The sequence below is a fragment of the Dama dama genome, chromosome 7 (assembly GCF_033118175.1).
Source record: "Dama dama isolate Ldn47 chromosome 7, ASM3311817v1, whole genome shotgun sequence".
NCBI classification, from domain to species: Eukaryota; Metazoa; Chordata; class Mammalia; order Artiodactyla; family Cervidae; genus Dama; species Dama dama.
Window position 1 is genome coordinate 24,139,780 of NC_083687.1, and position 27,084 is coordinate 24,166,863.

General features: G+C 39.2%; 2 protein-coding genes across 2 annotated transcripts; both read left to right on the forward strand.

The window, feature by feature from the left end:
- The first annotated feature begins 4,739 nt into the window (after nucleotides 1-4,739).
- LOC133059574 (poly(rC)-binding protein 2-like) lies at nucleotides 4,740-6,101 on the forward strand. The gene has a single exon (XM_061146897.1). The coding sequence runs from the start codon at nucleotides 4,868-4,870 to the stop codon at nucleotides 5,927-5,929; it is 1,062 nt and encodes a 353-aa protein (XP_061002880.1). The 5' UTR covers nucleotides 4,740-4,867; the 3' UTR covers nucleotides 5,930-6,101.
- A 1,496-nt stretch (nucleotides 6,102-7,597) lies between these two features.
- Nucleotides 7,598-26,775, forward strand: GLYATL3 (glycine-N-acyltransferase like 3). The gene is made up of 6 exons (XM_061146102.1): nucleotides 7,598-7,664; nucleotides 13,717-13,829; nucleotides 16,724-16,831; nucleotides 17,290-17,416; nucleotides 20,975-21,098; nucleotides 25,247-26,775. Exons 2-6 carry the CDS (start codon nucleotides 13,752-13,754, stop codon nucleotides 25,671-25,673), a joined length of 864 nt encoding a protein of 287 aa, XP_061002085.1. The 5' UTR covers nucleotides 7,598-7,664; nucleotides 13,717-13,751; the 3' UTR covers nucleotides 25,674-26,775.
- Nucleotides 26,776-27,084: the final 309 nt, after the last annotated feature.

The window sequence follows — 27,084 nt, forward strand, 5'->3', positions numbered from 1 at the left end:
ATCCCTTCTTTCTAAACCTTTCCTCATGATAATAAGCATATACATGTGAAGATATTATCACTTAAATATATTAAAAATCATTTTTAACCAATCACAGGGTATCTGTCTGGGTTGCTTTTAAGTATTTGTAAAATAAAATAACTAATTTAATTACTTTTCTGTCTAACCTAGGATGTTTAGTCAGTTCATTTAGAAGGTGCAATAATTCTGGTGATGTCCTCCAGGCTGAGACCACCAGGAACACAGCTTGGGTTAAACAAGTCGGGTTTAGTGCTCACTGTGGTCATTGGGGTTGGGCAGCTCAGCAAAAGGGTCAGAAGCAACATCCTGTTAGGAAATAATGGTCAAGAAGGACATTCATAGAGTTTAAGGGAAGGAAGGTCTTTGAGAAAGGAAACCTGTAGTACAGCATTTAAAGAGAACATGATTGTATATGCTTTGAACTGTCTACTATGTGCTAGGAAAAGCAACTAAAAGAAAAAGCTTTTACAAAATGTCTTAAAACTTAAAAAACCGTCACTTGGAAGTTTATAGTCTTGTGTTCCTTGAATGCTAGGAGAGCCCCAACGCACTGATTTTTGTCATTAGTCGTGATGTTTATCATCGTTTTTGGCAGGATAAAGGAGTTACTAAGTCTACTGTTCTGTCAGAACATCTGTTTAACAGGTGATTGAAAGTCAGCAGGAATTTCAGTTCACCATTGTTGCTAAGTGACAGTTCTTTATCACACATAAACTGGTCATACTACCCTCATAGCTTAGAAATGGAGAAGGAAATGGCAACTCACTCCAGTATTCTTGCATAGAGAATCCTGTGGACAGGGGAGCCTGGTGGGCTGCTGTCCATAGGGTCACACAGAGTCAGACACGAATGAAGTGACTTAGCATGCATGCATGCATAACTTAAAAAAGTACATGACCTAATTTTGAGATATATACAGTATCTTCTGGCAGTAGGCAAAATATACAATATTTTCTTCAAATGCTGAATTTTGGTGTACTCTTTGTGAAGAGTTTAAGAGTTAATAACAGACCCAAATAAAATTGAAATTCCAACTATACAAGGTCCCAGTAATGCAGATGGTTATCCTCTTGAAATATTCTTATCTGTCTAAATTCTCACCTACAAAGGCCATGCCAACTATGATACATGTTCTCTTCAGTGATAAGTACTGATGGCAGAAACTTTAGATTCTAAAAGATATTTTGGAACAAAGGATATATGTTATAAAAATGCAGCCTGTGATAAAGATAGCATATCAAATAAAATGTAGAGAAAATATATTATTCAGTAAATGATCTTGAAGAAACTAGCTAACTCCACTGGGGAGAGGGCTGGAGCATGGGTGCATACATACTAAGTCACTTCCGTTGTGTCTGATTGTGCAAGATATGGACTCTAACCCATCAGACTCCTCTGTCGAAGGATTCTTCAGGCAAGAATACTGGCCTGGTTGCCATGCCCTCCTTCAGGGGATCTTCCCCACCCAGGGATCAAACCCATGTTTCTTTACATCTGCATTGACTGGGGTGGGGGGGCGGACAGGCAGAGATTCTTTACCACTAGCACCATCTGGAAAGCCCAGGGGGTGGAGGGGTGGTGGTGGTAAATACTCCTACTTTATGACAGAATAGATTCAAAATAAATAAATGAAAAATAGAAACTAAAAAGGATTTATGAGTGAATTATTGATGTTAGTGTGTCTAAACCCCTACAGATCTACTCCTCTTGTAGTACTTTATTGCATTTCGCAGATACTGTATTTTTTACAAATGTTTGTGGCCATCCTGGATCAAGCAATATTGATGCCATTTTCTGAACACCATTATTTTTTAATTAAGGTGTCTACGTTGTTTTTTTTACAGTTAATAGACTTATAGTATAATGTAAATGGAACTTATATTTGCTGTAAAGTAAAAAAATTGGTGTGACTTGCTTTGTGGTGAGATTTGCTTTATTGTGGTGATCTGGAACTGAGCCTGCAGAATCTATGAGGTATGCCTGTATTATGCATATAAACAAAGATAAAACCATAAAGAAAAAAGAATCAGTAGATCACTACATAAGACTTTGAACTTTTTAAGATAAAATTTTTTTTAAAAAATGAGCCAAAGGCACAGTACAGACTGAAAAATATCTGCAACATATATAAAACAAATAATATTTTTATTCATAAAGCTCTAAAATCCAGTAACAGGTTAAATACCAATAGGAAAATGGGCAATTCTCAAAGGAAATAAGTAGTCAATAAGTATCAATACTTGAAAGATTTTCAACCTTAAAAGTCATGTAAATGCAAGTGAAGACAAAACTTTTTCAACTATTGAATTGGAAAAGATTGAAGAAGACTGAAAGGGAAAGTTGCTGAACATACAGGAAAATGGGTACCCAGTAATGCTGCTGAAGGAAGGAGGGCAAATGGTGTCATTTGGCAGGGGGCGGGGGGAGTGCAACCTGTACAGATACGTTAACAGAAACACAGCTTACTGTCAGTCTTTTAAAGTCATTATTTTGTATTAATTCTCCCATTGTCACAACTTTCAGTTGGGCATGTTTAACAAACAGGTTTTGCCTAAATATGAGACACCTGCTCAGTGACCTAAAATTAAAGGATTTACTCTCTTTAATTTGGTTGGATAGAATATCTTGGCATTGTTTACTGAAAATAAATGCAGGTGCACCTGTCAGAATTAATATTTGAGTCATTTAGATTGGCGTAGTTCCCAAACAGAAGCCTCCTACATCCTCTCAGATTTCATTCACTGTCAAGAAATATTCAGCTTTAATGAAGAAAGAAGGAAAGCAAAAACAGAAATTCATGTTTCCCGTGTGCACTTTATTCTTTTTAAAGTGACTGATGTATTTTTCTGTCCTAACTAGTTTTCTTGTTAAGAGTTGCTGCCCTTTCTTTCTAACTTCACTCTGTAGGACAGTCTCTGGGTCCATCCACATCTTTACAAATGACCCAATTTCGTTCCTTTTCGTGGTTGAGTGATAGTCCACTGTATATATGTATGACATCTTTATCCATTCTTCTGTTGATGGATATTTAGGTTGCTTCCATGCTCTGGCTATTGTAAATAGTGATGCAGTGAACTTTGCGATGTGCTCTGTGGTGACTGAAATGGGAAGGAAATGCAAAAGAGAGGGGATATATGTATATATGTAGCTGACTGATTCAGTTTATCATACAGGAAAAACTAACACAACATTGCAAAGCACCTATACCCCAATAAAACTTAATGAAAACATCAAAAAGAGCTGCTGTCCTTGAATGTATTTCTTGCCATTCACCGCCACACAACCACTTTCATTAAAGTGGTTGCTGCTTGTAGAAGCCAAATCCAAACACTGGTCATATTTGTTAAAATTGGACAAGGAGGGACATTTTCCAAATACAACAAAGTGGGAATTCCTTGGTAGACCAGTGGTTAAGACTTGGTGCTTTCACAGTCAAGGGCCCAGATTCCATCCCAGGTCTCAGGGGTTTAAGCTACCACAAGCTGTGTGGCAAGGCCAAAAAAAAAAAAAAACAATAAAACTGTCATACTTTTTTTTTTAATGAACTTTTTCTTAACTAATAGAAACAAATGTGCCTTAAAATCAGTTTTAATCATTTCCACTCCTAAAGAGTTCCTTAAAATTAAGGTAGATTTTCAAATGGAATGAAAGCTATATAACAAAAATAACAGTGATAAAGTGGCTGATGTTTATTGTTCTGTGCTACATGCCAGGCACTGTTGTAAGCCCATTACATGTATACATGTATTTATACCAATATTTAATCCTAATTTTGGGGATCAAACCCCATAGTAATCAGTGTTATTCACATCCTGCATAATCTGAGGCAAAGGAACCTAAGTAACTGAGATCACTCGAATAGTAAGTGATTGAGCTAGAATGTGAAAAAAATTATAATTTTGACTTCTTAGGAATTTGCTGATAAGCTACAAATAGAAGGTAGTTCTGAAGCTAATGAGTGAATCCTAATAGAACAATGTACAAATATTTGATAATATGTATTATGAATTTGTTCAGTTGGATTTCTAAAAGAAAATCTTAAATTTATCTTACATTAGAAACCTTTTTTTCCCCTTTTTTTCCTTTTTTCCTTTTAATTTCAAGAGTCAAAAGTTTAGGTTAGGGGAGAGAGGCAGGTCGGTGTTTCAGGATGGGGGGACACATGTGTACCCATGACTGATTCATATCAATGTATGGCAAAAACCATTACAATATTGTAATTATCCTCCAATTAAATTAATTTTAAAAATTTTCATTTGGTTATGGATATTTGGTAACCTATCATTCCACTGTAGAATTAAATGTATTTGAAAAAAATTTTCTTTACACCCAAATATATATATATATAAATATATATATTTACCCAAATTCTCCCATTTTGTGGGATTTTATGATCAATGTTTCATTTTGATTTTTTTTTTGTCTTGTTCTACCCATTCTTCTTTCTGATTTCATCACTTAGCTTCTGCTTCAGATAACCTGCATTAAAATTCTTCTTTGATGTTCTACTTGCTAATGACTGTACAGAAATAAAGTAAAGCCCAGACCAGCAGAGGCAGCAGCCTGAGCAGCCGCAGCCTGCGCCCTCTCCCGCCCGCCCCGGGGTCTCTTTCCCCCTTCCTCCTCCTCCTCCTCCACCCCCCCCTTCCTCCTCCGCCCGCCCGCGGGGCCCCCCTCGCCTTCCCGCCCGCCCCTATTGTTCCGCCCCCGGCCTCCCGCCCTTCCCCTTCCCGCCCGCTCCCCTTTTCCCCTCGGTCGCCTCGCGCCTGCAGTTTTTGGCTTTCACCCCCACCAGTGACCAAAGACTTGACCACTCAAAGTCCAGCTCCTCAGAACACTGCTCGACATGGACACCGGTGTGATTGAAGGTGGATTAAATGTCACTCTCACCATCCGGCTACTTATGCATGGAAAGGAAGTTGGCAGTATCATCGGAAAGAAAGGAGAATCAGTTAAGAAGATGCGCGAGGAGAGTGGTGCACGTATAAACATCTCAGAAGGGAATTGTCCTGAAAGGATTATCACTTTGGCTGGACCCACTAATGCCATCTTCAAAGCCTTTGCTATGATCATTGACAAACTGGAAGAGGACATCAGCAGCTCTATGACCAACAGCACAGCTGCCAGTAGACCCCCAGTCACCCTGAGGCTGGTGGTCCCTGCTAGTCAGTGTGGCTCTCTCATTGGGAAAGGTGGTTGCAAGATCAAGGAAATACGAGAGAGTACAGGGGCTCAGGTCCAAGTGGCAGGGGATATGCTCCCCAACTCAACTGAGCGGGCCATCACTATTGCTGGCATTCCGCAATCCATCATTGAGTGTGTGAAACAGATCTGCGTGGTTATGTTGGAGACTCTCTCCCAGTCCCCCCCGAAGGGCGTGACCATCCCGTACCGGCCCAAGCCGTCCAGTTCTCCGGTCATCTTTGCAGGTGGTCAGGACAGGTACAGCACAGGCAGCGACAGTGCAAGCTTTCCCCACACCACCCCGTCCATGTGCCTCAACCCTGACCTGGAGGGACCACCTCTAGAGGCCTATACCATTCAAGGACAGTATGCCATTCCACAGCCAGATTTGACCCAGCTGCACCAGTTGGCAATGCAACAGTCTCATTTTCCCATGACGCATGGCAACACCGGATTCAGTGCAGGTTTGGATGCATCTGCTCAGACTACTTCTCATGAACTCACCATTCCAAACGATTTGATTGGCTGCATAATCGGGCGTCAAGGCGCCAAAATCAATGAGATCCGTCAGATGTCTGGGGCGCAGATCAAAATTGCGAACCCAGTGGAAGGATCTACTGATAGGCAGGTTACCATCACTGGATCTGCTGCCAGCATTAGCCTGGCTCAATATCTAATCAATGTCAGGCTTTCCTCGGAGACGGGTGGCATGGGGAGCAGCTAGAACAATGCAGATTCATCCATAATCCCTTTCTGCTGTTCACCACCACCCATGATCCATCTGTGTAGTTTCTGAACAGTCAGCGATTCCAGGTTTTAAATAGTTTGTAAATTTTCAGTTTCTACACACTTTATCATCCACTCGTGATTTTTTAATTAAAGCGTTTTAATTCCTTTCTCTGTTCAGCTGTTAATGCTGAGATCCATATTTAGTTTTATAAGCTTCTCCCTGGTTTTTTTTTTTTTGGCTCATGAATTTTTTTTTTTTGTTTGTCATGGAAATGTAAGAGTGGAATATTAATACATTTCAGTTTAGTTCTGTAATGTCAGGAATTTTTCAAACAAATTAAAAGATGGACTGGAGCTTTTTCTTTGTGAATAGAAAAAAAAAAAAAAGAAATAAAGTAAAAAAAAAAAGTTTAGGTTAACTTGATGAATCTATTTCAAGTTTAATTATCTTCATCCAATGCAGTTTTCCTGGAAAAGATATATTTTTCCTTTTTAGCTATTTCTCATATGGCAAAAAGCTACTATTCTAGTTAGTTCAGATGTTAAATAAAGAGCAAAGAATTTTGTAAAAATAATAGAAGTTTCTTTTCTGGAACATGTACTCTAAACCTGGGAAGAAATGTATATGTCCCTCCAAGTCCATAAATAACTTGGCCCCTGACTTTTTAAGGTTTTCTCTGATACTATACCTCATACCTAAAATAGTTTCTGTTCTATAAATAACAACTTCTGTTCATTTTTTAAAATCCATTTTCCTTAAATAATGTACAGGAAAGATTAGATTTATATAGGCCCCTTAGGACCATGCATGGGTATAGGTTGCCCTGGGTAACACCATTCTTAAAAAGTTATCAGTATACCAGGATCAAAAATGCTCTTACAGGATCAAAAATGCTCTTACTTATCCTGTAATTGTCCTCTGAAACAATTTCTTCCAGTCACTTTCAACTACCAACTACCCACTGTATTACTTAAACCAACATCTTCAAATAAAGAATGCCCTAACATCTCTAGGTTTGATCTTGACTTTGTCAGACTTAAACATGGTAAACAGTATCCTCCCAAGTGACCACATTCAAACTGAAGTTCTGTCTGCATACCGCTGAGACATTCGTACTATTTATTATCCTGAGGCTCAGGTATTGTGTGCTGAGATGCCCGTGGTGCTTGCAATTGCAGCCAGTGGAGCCGAGTAAATTCTGAATGAATTTTCATTTGAAAGACCAAGGTAAAGGAATTTAAATTCTCAAAAAATACTCTGTTCCGTGAGGGGCCTCCTTAGAGATCACTCTCTTTCAGACTTGGAAGTTTAGAGCAGCAAAATCATTTTCTTCAGAATAGACAAAAATATATAAGCACTCTGTACTGTCTTCCTATTTGTCTGGGTCCCATTCCTTTTTATTCTTTTCCATTGTATCCTGTCAGAAAGATAGGTTTTATGTCTAGAAAACATCCATCTCTAAATCAAGATGAGTTTTCAGTGCCTTTTACACCATAATACTAAATGTATTAGAAAGAGGAGGAATGAAAATACTCATGGTGATTTTTTTCACCTGACGTCATAAACTCCTCCCTTCCTCTTGTTGTGGATAGCCTGTCTTTCTCCTGCCCTCCTCTTTCTGCATAGAAGGGAAGTAAGGTTGAAGAATTAACCAGCCTTGGACACAGAAGAAGACACTGCACTGCCACGCAGTTTAAGACCTCAGTTCAGACTGAACTCTCAACATTAGGTAAGCATTTATTCATTAGAACAACAAATATCAAGTCATTGTTTATAATTACAAGCAGAAATGGGAGACATAGAAAGAGGAGAGATGAAATTCAATGTTGTATAGGAAGACCAAACTATATTTAGGTTTACAGGAAAAGATAATTTCTTGCTGTTGTTTTGGGGTTTGGGGGTGCTTTTGTTTCTTTGCTCTCTTAAGTTTTGATATGGAGAAAATAAGCCTTACAAAATATAAAATTATTTGCATCGTGACATGGGCACACTAGAGGAACAGACAAGAATCTCTCTAAACAGGAAAACTATCATCTGAAAAATAATCAGTGCTATTAGATTACAAGTACTGTAAGAAGTTCTTTGTTTCCTCCTTAACAAACATTCACTATTGTATTATAACGTGGTGTGCTGCGCTAGCCACTCAGTCATGTCCGACTCTTTGTGACCCCGTGGACTGTAGCACCCCAGGATCCTCTGTCCATAGGCTTCTCCAGGCAAGAATACTGGAGTGGGTTCCCATTGCCTTCTCCAGGAGATCTTCCCAACCCAGGGATGAAACCCAGTCTCCCGCATTGCAGGTGGATTCTTTACCGTCTGAGCCACCAGGGAAGCCCATAAATGGCATATCACAACATAAAAACAGAGACCTTATGTTTTATTTATTTATAAGAATGAATTCTAGGAGCGTGCCGTGCCTTTCTTGTCTGATTAATATTAATAACATATTTTAGCTGCTTGCTGTGTCCTGATGGGCACCCAAATGCCTCAAGAAACCTCAGTTCCTAAAACTTATGTTGAGTATAATTATTTTCCTTGAGACAGTGACTCTGCTAGTGATAAAATTTTGGCTAAAGGAGGTACAAACCTTTACTTTCCTATTCAAGAACAGGTGTTTATTTAGAAACAAACTCACAGACATAGAGAACAGACGTGATTTCCAAGAGGTGGCGGTGGGGAGGGATGGATTGGGAGTTGGGGATGAGTGGATGCAAGCTATCATATATAGAATCATATATACACATACACGTATACACATATCGTATACACATATCATATATGTGTGTATAGCACAGGAAACTATGTTCAATATCCTGTGATAAACCATAACGAAAAATAGTGTACATATATGTATAACAAATCACTTTGCTATACAGCAGAATTTAGCACATTGTAAATGGACTATACTTCAATAAAATAATTTTTTAAAGAACATTGGCCTATCATAGGGAATTTATAATTGAGTCATGTTCAGTTCAGTTCAGTTCAGTCACTCAGTCATGCCCGACCCGTGAACTGCAGCACGCCAGGCCTCCCTGTCCATCACCAACTCCTGGAGTCCACCCAAACCCATGTCCACTGAGTTGGTGATGCCATCCAACCATCTCATCCTCTGTCATCCCCTCCTCCTCCTGCCCATATAACATTCTGATCTTACACTTTTCAGAGTTAATAGTTGTCATTATGACTTTCTAATGGGATTCCAAATAAAAAATATTTTATGAGACTATTTTTCATTCTTATTCTCTGAGAATTTGTTTTCTTTTTTGTTAGCTTTAAAATTTATCTTCATCTTTAATAAAGAAAGATCCTTATGAAATTTATCACTTTTTCACTAAAGGATATTGTCTAGTGTTGTATGTTAATTACAGTGTCCTCTTTGTGTGAACCCATAGAACTGTCTCTCTGATTTTAATGTCACCAATCTGTGACCCTGCAAAATTTGTGAGTCAAAAGAGCTGGTTAGCCTAGAAAGATAAACTGAAGCCAGAGCAAGGTAGGTTTTGATTATATAGAAGTTAGAGAACTGGACTTAATTTAGAAATGACTAAGTGAAATTTGAGCAAATGCTCTGGTAAAAAGTATAAGGATAATTTTATGGGCAGTCTGAATCATGTTTATTTCTCTTTGTGTTAGCTGCTAGAAAGCTTAGAGTAAAATATGGACCCTTACCTGCAAGTATAGTTGATTTTCATTGTTCTTGATAAGGTTCAAAAAGTCACCTGTGAACACTGTCTTAATTATTTTTGAACCATTGATCCTAAGGAAAATTCAAGATTAGATTCCTGCAAGCCTCTGGTCACAAGGTTTTTATCGGCAGATCAATACATAACTTTGTTATATGTGTATTTTCATTTAAAGGCACATTACTTAATATATCTTGTTGATTATCACTGAACTTACAATCAAGAGCATTATAACCCATGCCTAAAAGAAACTTATCCAATATATGTATTTTCTCTAGGAAGGTACATGACAGCCTTTTTGCACGTAGGAACACTAAACAGCACTTAAGCACTATGCTCGGGGGCCATTTTCAACAGTGAAATAGCCAACAAAAAGCAAAAATGCAAAAGAACACGGCACTGGGACTTCCCTGGTGGTCCAGTGGTTAAGATTCCACGCTTCCAATAGGGAGTTGCAGGTTCCATCACTGGTGTGGGAACTAAATCCCAACTAAGACAAACAAAAAAACAAAAAAAAAACCACAGCACTAACTAGACGTGTAAAGGACTTGCTTGCAGTAGGGGAGCTTGAACAAGAAGTCAGCTTCTTCAGCTTCAACTGGCTGAAGATGTGGGCATTGGGAGGCTCCAATTTTTCACTGCCCTATCCATGTCCACAAATGACTTCAGGATCACTGTCAGTACTCATTTGAAGTTACAAATAACTTTTAACAAGTAGGTGAATTCACAAATATGAAACCCATGAATAAAGAGGACCAACCCTACATGCAAGATTGTACTCTATATGCCTTGCCTGCCTACTTCACTCGTAACTCCGTATTTCTTTTGCATCTTTGTGTTTCCGGTAGCAGGAATTTTTATTTTAGTTTAATTTTTTATGTATTTTTCCTGTGTGTATAAGTGGTTTTGAACCCTTCGGGGAACAAACCAAGCAATTAATAAGCAAATCAGCTACAAGTATTTAGAATTCCTCTTCTTTGCACTAGCAACCTTACTACATAATTGTATACAAAAAGATCTCTGAACATCAAACCTAGGAAGAGAAACATGATCAACTTCCCTTTAAAATCATTTCATTTTCTCTCAAAAGACTTTGATTTAGAATTAGTGAATGTGTTTAACCTAAGGGTTTACTAAGAAGTTAAGATTGCATTTAGAGATGAGGTGAATGAGTGAAGAGTCAAGCAGATACAGGATGAGGAGATAGTTGCTATACTTCCTTATCTGTTCATCCTCAACTCTGAAAACTTCCTCTTTTCAGGGCTAACAGTCCTTCATATCTCTTCCGACTCTTGCTGGGAATGCAAACACCTCAGACATACATACCCTTCAGTGGACTGGAGCCCAGGGGGCCTGATCATAAGAAACATGCTTCTTAGAAGTTCAGACTCACATAAACTATATGACAGAGATTTATGATGATGGATTTTAAATAAATCTACAGTCATACATTCTGAGTATCTCATAGCCACACAGAGATGCCACATAGAGAAGTCAAGTAGCTTTCTCTGTCTGAAAAATGTATTGTAAAGAAATAATCCAGCAGAAGCCTAGGTTCTCAACGTTTAGTTATCTTTGCATCCAAGTGCCTGGCTGCTCAGGGTAGGGAAAAAGAGTAAATTGGATAAACTCTATCACACTGGATAGAGGGAAAAAAAAAAACTTTTTTTTTTCTCTAATTCAGTCAAGACCTGATTGGAAATATGGGGGGTGGGGGGCGGCGGGGGAAGTTTTCTTGGAAACAAAAAGCCATGGGACAGAGCCCCCAAAATCTACAAAATGCAATTAGATAAGAATGCATGGAGTTGTGTACGTTACATTTAGGCCCTTTACATCCCTTAATTTTATAGGACTAAAATGAGCCTCCGCCTTTGCTCACATCTGATTCATCTTTAAGCTAGGTATTTCTCTCCTCTTAACACCTGACCCACTCAAGTTTTTCTCTGGTCTTTGCCCCACATTGTGAAAAGAAGTTTCCCTACTTAACCTAAGACTCTTCCTCTGAGCTTCATATCATGCATTCAACAACTACTTTCAGCGACCTTACTGTGTGCCAGGCCCTGTGGTAGGTGCTGGGGATACAGCGGAGCACAGAGCAGACATGGGTCTTTCTTCATGCAGCTCATAGGCTCCTTAAGACAGGCTTATACCAAAGAAAACACAAATAAATATAAAGTTACAACTGTTGGCCTGTCCTGAAGGAAGAATTCAGAGTACAGTGAACATGTGTAACAGAAGACTTAACCCAGTGTAGACACTCACATCTCCCCAGGATCCAGTTTTGTGAACTTTCCATTTCCAGTGATTCTGATTGACACATCCCAGGGCCTCCTTCTCTCTCTCTTTCTTCCCTCTTCAGAGGAAGATGGCATTCAGAATTAATCTTAAAAAAGATTGGTGGTACAAGATGAACCTGTTTGCAGGGCAGGACTAGAGACCCAAAGGTAGAAAACAGACATGGGGACACAGTGAGGGGAAGGGAAGGGTGAGATGATGTGGAAGACCAGGATTGACATATATACCCTGTGCTGTGCTTGGTCACTCATTCGTGTCCGACTCTGTGCGACCCCATGGACTGTAGGCCGCCAGGCTCCTCTGTCCACGGGGATTCTCCAGGCAAGAATACTGGAGTGGGTTGCCATGCCCTCCTCCAGAGGATCTTCCCAACCCAGGGATTGAACCCAGGTCTCCCGCATTGCAGGCAAATGCTTTACAGTCTGAGCCACCAGGGAAGCCCAAGAATACTGGGGTGGGTAGCCTACCCCTTCTCCAGGGGATCTTCCTGACCCAGGAATAGAACTGGGGTCTCCTGCATTGCACGCGGATTCTTTACCAGCTGAGCTACCAGGGAAGCCCAACATATATACACTACCGTACGTAAATAGCTAGCTACTGGGAACCTTCAGTAGGGCAGAGGGAGCTCAGCTCCATGCTGTGTGATGACTTAAATGGGTGGGATTGAGGGGGTGGGAGGGAGGTCCAAGAGGAAGGGGATAATGTATACATATAGCTGATTCCCTTCATTATACGGCAGAAACTAACACAATATCATAAAGCAATTACACTCCAATTAAAAAAAAAAAAAAAGAATTACACCCTCATCCCTATGCAGTGAGGCTACTGGGGAGACTGACAAGCCCCATAGCAACCCTTGAAAGGTGGCTGGCTGCTGTGGCTTTGTCCTGGAGTACCACATCCCTGTCCCCAGTGGCACTAGCATCATCCCAGCCCCTGTGTCTAAGAAATTACTGACAATAGCTTGAATTGGTGACTTTCTGTACCTCTGCCAGGGGCTGTACTGCCTCCATGGGCAACTTTCCCAAGGCCATTTTTTTTTTTTTTTGGATGCACTTGCTGAAACATATTTACTTGACCAAAGATTGAACCCATGTCCTTGGCAGTGAAAGCAGGGAGTTCAGTTCAGTTCAGTTCAGTTCAGTCGCTCAGTTGTGTCCGACTCTTTGTGACCCCATGAATCGCAGCACACCAGGCCTCCCTGTTCATCACCACCTCCTGGAGTTTACTCAAACACATGTCCATCGAGTCAGTGATACCATCCAGCCATCTCATCCTCTGTCGTCCCCTTCTCCTCCTGCCCCCAATCCCTCCCAGCATCAGGGTCTTTTCCAATGAGTCAACTCTTTGCATGAGGTGGTCAAAGTATTGGAGTTTCAGCGTCAGCATCAGTCCTTCCAATGAACACCCAGGACTGATCTCCTTTAGGATGGACTGGTTGGATCTCCTTGCAGTCCAAGGGACTCTGAAGACTCTTCTCCAACACCACTAAATAACTTTTGATGCCATTTCCAAGACCTACAACTAGCTCACTCCTGAAAGAGATGGTATTCACCAAGTCTTCATATTAGGAATTCACCAACCATCTTAAGACCCACACCAGAGTTTCTCTGCAGAAGACCCTGGCTCTAGTTGTAGCCACCATATCATTTTACATGAGAAAAAATGAATGAAGCCCAGTTTAAAGAAACAAACAAACAAATGAACCAAAAAGACAAAGAAAAACTTCAAGGATCTTTCTGGGTAGATTTAAATACTAACAGACAAAAATTAAATACATCCTTTCATGTTTTTAATTAGGGGTGGAATTACTAGCTCTCCACTCTCCAGAGAACATGCTGGTTCTTTACTGTTCTACCAAATTACTGATCCTGGAAAAAATGCTGAAGAGTCACTTTCCTGAATCACTTAAGGTATGAAACATTGAATAGTTCTGTCTTCTTTGTTTTATTAATCTGTGAAATAACATCAGACTTATAGCTGTTTCCCAACTTTTCTTGATGGTAAGATGTGAGTACTTAGTAAACATACAGTTTCCCAGTCCCCTCCTGCTAGAGGTTGATTCAATGGATTGGGGATACAATGCAGTAAGTTATATTTTTGACAGTCTTGCTAGACAACTTGTAGGAAAATTCAGGCTGTGCTGGACTGGACTATTTATGAAGTAAATTTCAGTTCTAAATTTTATTAAATAGCAGAAGGGTAATTTCTTACTTGTTAAATTTTTATTTTTTAAAAACTTCTAAATTCAGATTAGTTGACTTGATCTGAATGGTATGTATAATTTTTTTTAAATATCTTTCACATTATCTCATTTGAGCTTCAAAAACACCTAATCAATCCCTCTCTAAAATTAATTCCTCTGTAATATTAAAACCTCTGAATAGGCAGATATTTATATTATAATTTTACAGATAATATTACTGAATAACTTCCCCATTTCCAGGTGCTAGAATTCAGATTTAAATCTAAATTATCACATTTCAAATTGAGTGTTTTTTGGAAATGCCTGCCTCTCACAACAACATCTGAAGTAAGAATTAAGGAAATGAACCGTATAGGCATAGATGCCTTTCTGAGAAATCTCCTCTTTCATAGCTGCTTAGCTCTTTGCTCCTAATTTCTTATTTTTCCTACCCTGAGTCTTTTTATCCCTAAATCTCTTTATCTTCCTTTAATGATTTCATTGTTATATAATGCCTGGCTTTGTTCTCTGACCACTGTTTCAAAATACCCTTTCAGGAAACACTAAGTCCTTTTGTGAATAAAAAAGATAAAGAAAACATAGTCTCAGTTGTTTCCTCTTCCTCCATCCACTGGAATTTATAGCTGCATATTTTATAATTCCACTGCCATCTCCCTCCCCCTGTGGTTTCAACCCATGCCAAAGCTTTCAGTTGGTTCTGATCTTTACAAGCTAGTTATTTTTTCAGAATCTGAATATTGTAAAGAAGTTTTTTTTTCTTCTAACTGTGTTGAACATTTCAATCATGTTTAAGTTCCATTCTTGAATAAGGATTATGCTTTCCTCATGTGAAACTATTTTAATAAATGTATTACTCCATACACGTAAGATCATGAATTCCAGACTTTAATCATGAAGAGAACAAGCATGACCTTTCCAGGTTACTTTCGTTTGTGGATTTTCACTAAGTATGATCCATGTTGCACATTAGGATTAGACTACATTTGGAAAGATACAGTCTATGCAAGAATTTGAGTGAGGTCTCAGTTTGGGTAAGACAGAAGAGAGTTGGATCATCTTCTAGGCATTGAGATGAGGTGAGTGATTTGAACTAAGATAGTGATAAAGGAGATAAAATGTAGGCTCTGAAGCCCTTATAATTTAACTTTTTTCTTTGAAGTATAATAACACTAGAAAGGGCTTGACAGGTGGTGCTAGTGGTAAAGAAACTGCCTGCCAATGCAGGAGACATAAGAGCCCCTGGGTTGGGACGATCCCCTGGAGGAAGGCATGGTAACCCACTCCGGTATTCTTGCCTGAAGAATCCCATGGACAGAGGAACCTGGAGAGCCATGTCCATAGGGTCACAAAGAGTCACATAGGACGGAAGTAAATTGGCACATACCCACATAACACTAGAAAGTGCACAAAACAGAATACAGCTCGGTGAATTTTCTCAAAGTGAATATCTATGTAATTTCTACTCCATTCAAGAAAGAACAGTACATCAAACACCATTCTTCCCCCACTCCATACTCTTTTCCTGTCAATATCTTTCCCTGGTCTCCCATAGCAACCACTATTAACTTCTAAAGTCATCATTTAATTCTGCCTGTCTTTGAATGTAGTATAAATTGGATCACACAGTAAGTATCTTTTTGAACTTAGCTTCTCTGGCTGGACAAGCTCAATACCATGTTGCTCTTTTGTAATCCGTGGTAGGAATATGCCACGATTTATTTATTTATTCCACTGTGGCCGGATATTGTTTCCAGTTTCTGTCTACAGTATTATAAAGATGCTGCTGTGAACACTGGCCTATAGCTTAGCTCTCCTCTTTACCACCACAACTTTATCTTCTCTAGAAGCACACAGATAACATAGGAAAGTTGCTTTGTGGGACAGACATCTTTGATTCTTAGTGGAGAAGAAAGTGTGAAAAGTCACAGAACAGAATTCTAAGATACTTCAGTATTATTTAGTCAATAAGCCTTTGGTCATCTTTGTCAGACTCCATGGATAGAACAGTGAATAAGACATAGTTACAACCCTCAGGGGATGCTTATACAGACCTGCTCTATCAAATCTGAAATGCAGGATATGCTTTTGGTTTTTTTTTTCTGGGGGACAGTATCTCAGTCTCAAGTGATATTTAATTGTAATTCAGGGTTGAAAGAGTAGTTGTACTTCACATATGATGTTCAGATAGTGTAGTAAATTTCAAAAGCAGCTGCACATCAAAATTATCCATAGAACTTCTAAAAGATATATGAACTCTAAATCTAGACATCAGATGCTGATTCATTAAGTATTACTGACCTATGTTCCAAGTCCCTGCCTGGTAAGCCTATTGATTTGGTACCTCTCACCATTGTGCTAAAAAAACACTACATTTTGGGAGCATTTTCATAGACTGTCATAGACACTTTAACGGTTTTCATGTGCACTTTTGAAATAACAAGGGAGAAGTCTATATGAGTGTGGGTTGTGATTATATGTGTGTTTATTTATAATTTCCCCTCATGGCCATAAGTTTGCAGTAGTACAAGAAATGAAAAGAGTAATAAGCGTCTGAAATGGTTAATAATATGACTAGCCATTCTTCTGGGTTCTCTGCCTCAGGTTTATGGAGCAGTGATGAACATAAATCGTGGGAATCCCTTTCAAAAGGAAGTAGTATTGGATTCATGGCCTGACTTCAAAGCCATCATCACACGGCGGCAGAAAGAGGTACAGTTTTAAAAGGCAAAAAAGAATTGGTGCCAACTGGAATGAAAAGATGAAGTAAAGGGGAAATTGTAACCATTGTAGCTTAACAAGCTATACACCTCACCATTGGCTGCTAATTTGACTGGCTTTGGAGTATCAGACATATGGAAACCTCCAGTCTAAATGTGTTCACTAGGATGCTTTCTCTAGTGTTTGACAATCCCTAGAAGCATAAAGCAGATATGCTTGTACACACTAGTTTTCCCACTGGGTTGATGATTCCTTATGATCATTGACTTTAGTCATATGGATAAATACGAAAGAAGATTAAAAAAGACAGCATCCTCCCCATTCTGCCTCTGAGACAAAGGAGAGGCTCACTTGATCAAAGGTGGTGTCCTGACCTCATTAGGAAGGTACTGGAGTTCTATATCTAGAGGATGTGTTTTATGTGTCTGTAATTATGTCTTCTGTCTTAGGCTGAGACAGACAACCTGGACCATTATACTAATGCCTATGCTGTGTTCTACAAAGATGTCAATGCTTACCGACAGCTGTTGGAAGAACATGGTGTTATCAACTGGGACCAAGTTTTTCAAATACAGGGTGGGTCAAGTACAAGACACTAGACAGGCATTTTTTTTCTCCTTTTTATCATATCTATCAGATATATAAATATGATGCACTTTTAACACATATAAGCACACATATGTACAAATACACTTACATACATTTTATATATTAACAGTTTATGTATTACAGTCTTGTAGCAATACTTTTTTTTATTGCTAATGAGGTTTGGCCTTTGTGGTTGGCGGAGGTCATTTAAATGAGGCTGCTTTTAAGCGATTTTTTTTTTTTTTTTCCAAAAAATGGTATCAGTAAATATCACAGGATATTTCTCCTTACTACTCCTAACCCTCTCCTATCATAATCTTTTAAAGTAAATCTAATTTAAGTCTAAGCCAATAGGTAAGCCTTTGTTCTTTCTAAAGCAAATGATTGTTGAAAAAGATAATCATCTGGTCTACATAGGATAAACTGAAATGATTTTATAAGGAAAGAGTATATGTGGGCTCCAAGGAGATAACTACATAGCCATCAATGCTTCTGGAAGAACTTCAGGCCAAGAAACAGATTATGACTTTTGATTATTTGGATGGATAGCTTTGGCTTCAGTGTATCACCTGCTCTCTCAACTTTTTATAATGATTGGGAGTTGATATAGGCAATGAAGTTACTGTGTATAGCTCTTCCAGTGAAATAAGTTCCTTGATCATTTGACAAGAAGGTAGGAACCCCCATGTTAGATATGTAAATTCTGGTAATTTTTATCAGCCAGAAATAGCTGGAGCCCTCTACAAGAAAAGTTTCTGTCCACCTATAATGATTTATGTAAATTCATAACCTAAAAACTTGGGATGTTATATATATTTTTTTAAAAATCCCCTTGCAAATGCTCAAAAAGACTTTATAGAGGCAGTTCTAAACTCTCTCACACATTTACAGATTTACCCCTGGTATGCTGGTTAGAAGTGAGGCATAATTCAACCACTTGCTTATCTAACTAACAATTCAGAAAAATCTCCCCAGGATTACTTTAATGTGGAAATGAGTATATCTCCTCCTTAAAGTGAAAAGTCATGGCAGTAACTGGATGGATTTTGGTATTATTGGTTAATATCCTCAAATCCCCTGAATTCATCATTATGGAGAGACCATCCCTCTAATTGCCAATACTTTTTTTCAGAAGCTGAGCTATTAGTTGTGAGTTATACACATTTTAACTGATAGTCATCTTTCCTGAGGGTTTGGTGGGGAGAGATGTGAATTATAGCACCTAGTATAGCTGGAATGGTAAAACCCCTCATTTAACATGTAGAGTAGTACAGGCTCTTGACTTCTGATGTGGTCTCAACTGTAGGTTTCTGTGGTAAGAACTATAATCTCTTTAGGACACTGAATAGCTTCTAAGAAGTCATCAGGGTCTTTACTATTCTTATTCAGAGAACCTGAAAAGGTGGCATTTCTATAACATCTCTAAATCATGAGCCTCCCTAAAAGCCTATCAGCTAGACATAAACAGCCTTTTACTTTCTGCCGCAGTGCAGGCTAGGTCAGAACTAGCCTGCTAGTTGGGCTGGTGGATAGATCAGGATTTAGGCAGTGAAGCTGCTTCATTACTGGGTGTTTAGAGCAAGAACACACCCTGCATGGGAATGCCTTTGTCATTTTTAATCTAAGAACCATCCATAAACAATGTTAAATCAGGGTTAATCCTCTAACAGACTCAGAGGAGCCAAACTCCTTGCCATTGCCATATCCAAGGGCAAGAAACAAAAATATGCACAATTGTCCAGACAGACCCTGCTCGCTGCTCACTGCTAGCTGCATGGATGAGACAGCTTGTCTACAGGAGGACCAGCCTGAAAGTTTCAAAGGCCTGCTCACTGGTAACTATGAACCAAAAAAATGTCCTCAAGTTCTGGCTTATTCGGTTAGCAACCCTTCCCCTTCTAAGGAGGTGGAGTGAACAATAGCAGAATGAGAAGCGGAGGTTCCTTCTTTCCTGAGAAAGGAGAAAATCATTTGTTAAAAATGATACCCTGTCAACAGATAGAAGGACGTGATCCACAACACCATGGAGAGATGATCGGCAAAATCTAAACAACAAATCCTGTGGTTTGGTGATTAGAGGCCTTAACCAGCAGGATTCGCTGACAAAAGAAGTTTTTAAAGGGGGGAGAGAGGAGTTTAGTGGGAATCGAAAGATCTGTTGATGAAAAGACTCACAGGACAAAAAGTGGGCAAAATCAAACTACAGTGTTTAAGGATGCAGGCTTGGATAATAAAACTGTAAAGAAAACAAGAAAATGGTTATCTTAAAAATTATTATAATGATTATTTTGGAGGAGAGAGAAGGAATTGTGATTAAAAGATTGGGAGACTGATACCATACAAGGGAGCTCGTCAAATTCTATCTGTGGCTTTAGAAGTAGTTAAAATGTATGCAATTATTATTAATTAAGCTATCCCTTTTATGCAGTTTTTGTTACCTGTTACATCTAAAGTCTAAAAGGTTATGTTTTAATGTTAGGATGACTTTTAGAAAGAATTGACTCAGTCTAACTTAGGAGAAATAAATTCTGTTGGAACTACCATCCACACCTTGAGTCAGCACCGCTCACTGCCACTTAGATGTAATTCAGTGTTTTAATATGGAGTGCTAGCCACAGCATCTATAATTTTAATAGCATTAACTTGAAGACTTGCTTATCTTTTCTTAGACTTAACTCCCTGATGGAGAAGCCAAGGCTCAGAGCACAGTCTGTGTTCACCAGGACCTGCCATTCATGTTTTCTTCAAGAGGAAGTGATTTCCTAGGAGAAGGAAACAAGCAATTAGATATGAAAGGAAGTGGGAAAGTCAGTTTCCAGAGGATTCAAGCCATCAGCAGCCAGAATGGAAAGGACAGAGCAGATCAGCATTTGGAGAAGCAGACAGTCAGTTCTAAGTAAACAAGCCCCGTGTGCCATGCTGTAATTACCATCAGAACAGAGACCATGGCATTCTTGTGTACCACTCTGGAGCTGTGCCCAGCTTTACATGCAAGAAGAACTGAATAAGGGTTTATAGAGAATACAGTATAGCTATGACAAACGAGTGAGTTCTGGGTAAGTTAAGTTCAGAATAAACCTCACCAGTCCGAGTTTATATATTGACATTGCCATGATGGGCATTTAGGCAGGAGACTGAAAGACAGTCTTTAAAGTGAGATTGCCCTGCCAAATAAACTGAAGCTCTTTCATACTTCTAAAGCTAGAAAACATCCCTTACCCTCAGGGGCTTAAGAGCAATCTTAGAAGTCAGGAAAATAAAAGTTCCCATAAGACATTGCAAATTCTTAAGGGATAGTCCCATCAGAAATTCCCATGGAAGATCATGATCAACATGGATATTTGAAAATATCATACAAGACTTGAAAATCAGACAAAGGAGTAGCTCTGATAACACATATAAGAATACAAGGTGGTTAGGATAATACAAGGTGGGAAACTGGTGGTATTGATTATACCAAGTATAGAAATACTATAACAAATTTCCTTTTGGCATTTTCAGATAAAGCGTCCACATTTTTTTTTCATTGTGTGTTTCCACATACAGGGCTGCAGGGTGAATTATATGATGTTTCCAAGGCTGTTGCCGACTCAAAGCAGGTGGATGTAAAGCTAGCTTCCTTCAAGGCCGTTTGCCTATCTAGGATTTCAACTGCAGACACCCGTTCCTTGTATGTAAACCAAGCTTCTCCTTCTGGGGGAGCACTTATGCTATGGATGTACAAACTGCAGTACCTGGAGTACTTAATACCATTAGGGAATATTCTGGGATGTTGGATTTAGGTGACTGAATCTAAATGTGTGTGTGTGTTTACTCTTTTCCTTTTGCTCATAATTTCCTGCAAAATCAAATCTGTGTCTCTGTCCATAGTAATTAACTATGGACAGTTTTTTCACAGAATACACAGAAAAAAATCATTTCTTGGGCATCATCCTCCTCCAAATAATTCTAAATAACTTCTGCTGTCTGCACCCAAGGTGGTTATAATTGTTTTTTGTTGTTTCAGGGATGAAGGCGTTTAACTGGCTTACGTGTCTTTTATGCCAGGCACTAAATGTTTTAAAGTTTTAAATATGTTGTCTCTTGAATCCTTTCTACAACCCTATAAAGCAGTACCATTATTATTCCCTTTTTGAACAGAATTGAAATAACACACAGGCGCAAACTGTAGAGCCAGAAACAATCAAATCTAATTCCAGAATCCAGCCCTTCAGAACATGTGTTGGTTTATATCTGCGTTCTTTTACTTCGTGGTCCCTGATCTGTTGTTCACTAGTTACTTTCCATCTTGCCTTACCTTTCTGCATGTGTGTGTGTGTGTGTGCCTGATTCTTTGCGACCCCATGGACTCTAGACTGCCAGGCTCCTCTGTCCATAGGATTCTCCAGGCAAGAACAGTGGAGAGAGTTGCCAGTTTCTTCTCCAGGTTATCTTTCTGAGCCTCAATCAGTTCTTTGTAAAAATGAATCTATAATATCTTCTTGGCGTGTTTCTTGTAAGCAAATGAAACCTGATACCTGAAAAGTACCCGCTTCAGTGAATGTTACTTTTCTTCACTTCTGTGGTGTATGTTGAAGTAATTATTGAGCAAAACAAGACTAAACCTAGAAAAGAAGGGAAACTTTAAGTCACATAAAGCAACTGGATTTTATTGTTACTTTTTCAGTTATGAAAATTTTCAAACACAAGAGTTGAGAAACTAGTGCAATTAACCTCCAAAAACCAATATACTTAAAAAAAAAACCCTTAAACAATCTGCCTCTTTCAATCACAAAATAATGCAGTTTTCAATTTTGTTTGTTCTTCATTCAATTCCAACTGTAACCTTTTCAACAATACATTTTCCTATTAATTGAATTAAAAAAAAAAAAACCAAGCTTGTGCTCATTAAATATACATGTATATTTTAAAAATATACAAAAAGTACTAGATTTATATGTTAGGAATCTTTTATCCAGACCTCTGTCTTTTCCACCCCCTGATTTATTCTAAAGGAAATATCTTAGATATTATTCCTTTATACTTATATATTATATCTCCAAAAGAATTATTATTATTTATTTTTTGGCCAGGCCTCACAGCTTGTGGGATCTTATTAATCCCTGGTGGTTCAGACGGTCAAGAATCCGCCTGCAATGCAGGAGACCCCAGTTCGAGCCCTGGGTTGGGAAGATCCCCTCGAGGAGGGCATGGCAACCCATTCCAGCATTCTTGCCTGGAGAATCCCCATGGACAGAGGAGCCTGGTGGGCTACAGTCCATGGGCTCACAAAGAATTGGACATGACTGAGCGACTAAGCATAGCATAGCATGGCTTGTGGGATCTTATTAATATCTCCCCCATCAGGCATCGAACCCTGGCCCCAAAAGTGAACACATTGAATTCACTCAGGGAATTCCCAAGAATTTTTTTTATTAAAGTGCTATAGTAACATCACCTCTGTGTCAGGGGTCCCCCAGACCACCTACAAGTTCAGTGATTGGCTAAGAGGACTCACAGGACTCAATATATTTAGTTGCGGCTATAGCTTATTATAATGAAAAGATACAAAGCAAAATCAGCACAGGGGAAAAAGGTGCTTTGGCAAAGTCCAGAAGAAACCAGGCACAAGCTTCCCAGAGGCCTCCCTGAGCAGAGTCAGACAGTATGCATTTGATTCCCAGCAATGAGTTGTGACAACACAGATAAGATTTTTTTTATTGGAGGTGTCCTCTGCAAAGCACGCACAGATTTCCTAGACTCCCAGGAGGAAAACAGGTGTTCAGCATAAATTACATTGACTGTACAAACAGGCCAAGCTAACCACTCTTCACCAGTTCTGGGAATGGCAGGACTCCTCCAGTAATCCAAAAGTACCAGACACCTAGCCAAAGGCCAACCTGGCAAGCAGGTTCTCTAAAAACAGTGGCCGTAAGCCTGCTTTGTTGGCTCTTTCCTTAAAATTTTGTGAACACTATTTCCTAAATATAAAATGACCTGTTAGTAGTCACATTTCCCCAATTATCATAAAACTTTTAGCACTTTATTTGTTTCGAATAAGCACCTGGTTATTATATGCAACTGGTTAATATCTCTCTTAAGTTTCTTTTGACAGACAGGTATCCCTTTCATCTCTTTTTATTTCTTATGTTACTTCTGGTTGAAAAAAAAATCAGGCTATTGGTCCTTTAGAGTTTCCCACAGTCTGTCCAATTCAATAGGCATGAATTTGAGCAAATTCCAGGAGATAGTGAAGGACAAGGAGGCCTGACATGCTGCAGTCCATGGGGTTGCAAAGAGCTGCTCACGACTGAGCTACTGAACAAGAAGTCTGTTTGCTGTCATATCCCTGAAATGTTATTTAAAATTTTCCTCAATCCCCCGTCAGATTTTTTTTAATCAAATTTTCACTTGAGTTGCTCCTTTCTGCATAGGAAGTTAGACAATTTGTCTTTAAAACCTAAATCATTACCCAAATCTGTACACTTTATTTTGGATACCCGCCCTTCACATACAAGGTCATTGTCTCGAATGTCCCTCCTGAAACACATGGTTTAGTGTTTTTATTTGTAGTGACATAACTACCTGAAGCTTCTTTGACTTTGTTCTAAAGTTTGTTTTCGAGAATTAAATGAAAAAATCCTATTAAGCCAGTTATTGCTTGCATTTATTTATATTCTTTCCCCCTGCTTAGTGGTTAGGCGAATGGCCCAGTTCCAGGTCTCACAGAATACCTGAAATATGAGCTAACAGTGCATAACCACTAATTAAAGAAAACACAAACTTGTACTTCATAAAGAAAGGCCTAGTACAGGACCTCCCTGGTGGTCAAGTGGCTAAGACCTCACACTCCCAGTTCAGGGAGCCCAGGTTCAATCCCTGCTCAGGGAACTAGATCTCACCTGCTACAACTAAAAGATCCAAAATGCTGAAACTAAGACCTGGAGCAGTCAAGTCATTTTAAAAAAGGACATAGTGAGAGTGATATCAGTGGCCTCTTAACTGGGGATGGTCTTAGGATATTGATAACTTCAAGCATGAAAGAAAACTCAAAACACAACCAGCCCCCCAGAGACTTGCAACTAAGTAACCTGTCTCAGTTCTTAGAAACTGCAACCATTTTTGTCCTTTCTGTTTTTTTTAATCTTAACACTCATGGATTTTGAAACGTTTTTCCAGAATGTTTAGGGAAAGGTCTGAAAGAGCTAGCATTTCTTAAGCATCTACAAATGTCTAGAACATTAAGCAGTTTATATTTCTTTTCTGGACATGGTTGCATAAATATAGGAGTCTTATCCTAAAACATTTATTGTTACCAAGAAAAAGGTTAGGGGCCCAAGTATCTGGACTTGTTCAAGGCCTCAGAGAGGGTGTCAGCAGACTCAGGACTTAATAAGAACAAGTCTGAGGTTTATTCTCCAGAAAAATGAAACCCTTCCCTTCAACTATTCTGAGGACAATAACAAGTGGGCATAAAATTTGAAGGAAAGACTTAGACTCAATATAATGAGTGTTTCGTCCTGTTAGAAATGAAATCTTAAAAGATGTTTGTAAGTGGTAAGTGATGGATTCTTATTTATTGAAAATATTCTAGTATTTGCAAGGCACTATCTCCAGGATGCTTTCTCAGTTTGAATCAATGTAAAAAGAGAGGTAGTTGGGGAATTGCCTGGAGGTCCAGTGGTTGAGACAGGGTACTTTCACTGCTGGGGCCAGGTTTGATCCCTGGTGGGAGAACTAGTATCCCCCAAGGTTTGAAGTGAATAAAAGAGAGAGAAATACTTGTTTTTGGTCATGTGATCCCGAGTTCATATTTCTTCCCGTGTCATTTTCTTCAAGAATGAGTTCTTCCCTACGACTAACCTACCTGAGTGTTGCTGATGTTGACTTACTCAACCAGACTTGGTCTCGGGGCGGCAATGAACAGTGTCGCCGATACATCGCCAACCTCATCTCCTGCTTCCCCAGTGTGTGTGTCCGTGATGACAAGGGGAACCCCGTGTCTTGGTCTCTGATGGACCAGTTTGCCACCATGTGCCATGGCTACACCATGCCTGAGCATCGCAGGAAAGGTTATAATCGGCTGGTGATCCTCATGTTGGCCAGAAAGTTGCAAAGCCGGGGATTCCCCTGTCAAGGCAACATCGTGGATAACAACACGACATCCATTAACCTCGCGAAGAGCATCCATGGTGACTTCTTGCCTTGTCGGTTCCATAGGCTGATTCTCACACCTCCGTCTTTCTCTGGGCAAGTTCACCCCTAGCCCATTGGAATTCCAGGAGTTCTCTTCCTTTTTCTGAATATACACACACTCCTTAGCTGCCAATGAGGGAAAAATTAAAACTAGAATCAGGGGGACTTTAAATTGTTGAAAAAGACCAGAAGACAAACAGGCTTAGGCTGGGAAGCCCTAACTCTCCCTGTCTCAGATTTCTACGGTAGTGACGATAGGGGTCAGAAACAGCTGTGACTAGAAACAGGATAACTATCTTCCTTTAGGATCCACTGCAGGAAGAAGGTTCTAAAGCCAGCGGTCTTAGCACAGGAGCAGAAATGACTGCATGAGAACAAATGACTAACGTGGGCCTACCTGGATACTGCATTATTATTGCCCTTGGGCTTATGCCCGCTTTTCTACAACCACACCGGCATCCTACAACCATAAATAACACTCTCCTGTGCCTGCCACTGTTCTGTCTCCCCAAATCTCTTCCTACCACCTGTGACTCAGGTTCTCTGTAGACTATCCTGCCTTCTCCCCTCCCCCCCTTTAATTCCTGTCTCTTCTCTAGCCTATAGTTCTTCCCTGGGAATGTTTGAATGTAGTGGTTCTCACATTTTAGTGCACTTCAGAATCATCTGGAGGGCAGGTTGCAACAAAAATAGCTGAGTCTCTCCCCACAGCCCCTGATTCAGTGTTTGAGGATGGGTCTGAGGTCAGGCCTGAAAATTTGTAATTCTAACAAGTTTCCATTTCTCAGTTGCCTTGGATGGAGGAATGAACACACAAGCATTTTAAAAACTAGAAGCAGATGCTCTCAGCATGAAACTGGACACTGCCTATCACCTATTCCAGCCCACTTGTTCATAATCAGATTTCTCATGGAAAACTAAGAGGCCTATTTATGTAGGTGTGCATTTGACATGCAAATATAAACATACATATACATATATTTTCACTTCTTTCTTACTTCTGTATGCATCCGTACATACTCAGAGAATTGTGGTAAGATAGTAAACTAGTTTATTCTCATTACATATGAATATTTGTGTACCAAAGAAAATAAATGACTTCTTCAAGATTATAAAGATAACCAGTGCTAGAGGTTGAGCCAGAATGGTGTTATATTGATTTCAAACTGTTTTCTTTTCATTAGACCATGTATCTTTTTAGGAAATGTAAAAGAAATTTAAATGATTAAATAATAAAATCAACATCTCCTTCATCTTTTATTCTTGTCAGTATTTTTTTTTTTAATTTGGGTTCCAATTGCTTCTGTCTGTGTATCTTTCAAGGACAGTAAAGGAAGAGATAAACATCACAAGCTGTGTTCTTCTATCTGCAATAAAAGCTGACACAAACAATGGTTGGATTTGTCTAGTCTGGATAAAGTTGACTCAGCCATATAGAAAATATATGTCTTATATGGTTTCTTATTGTATGGAGGTCACAA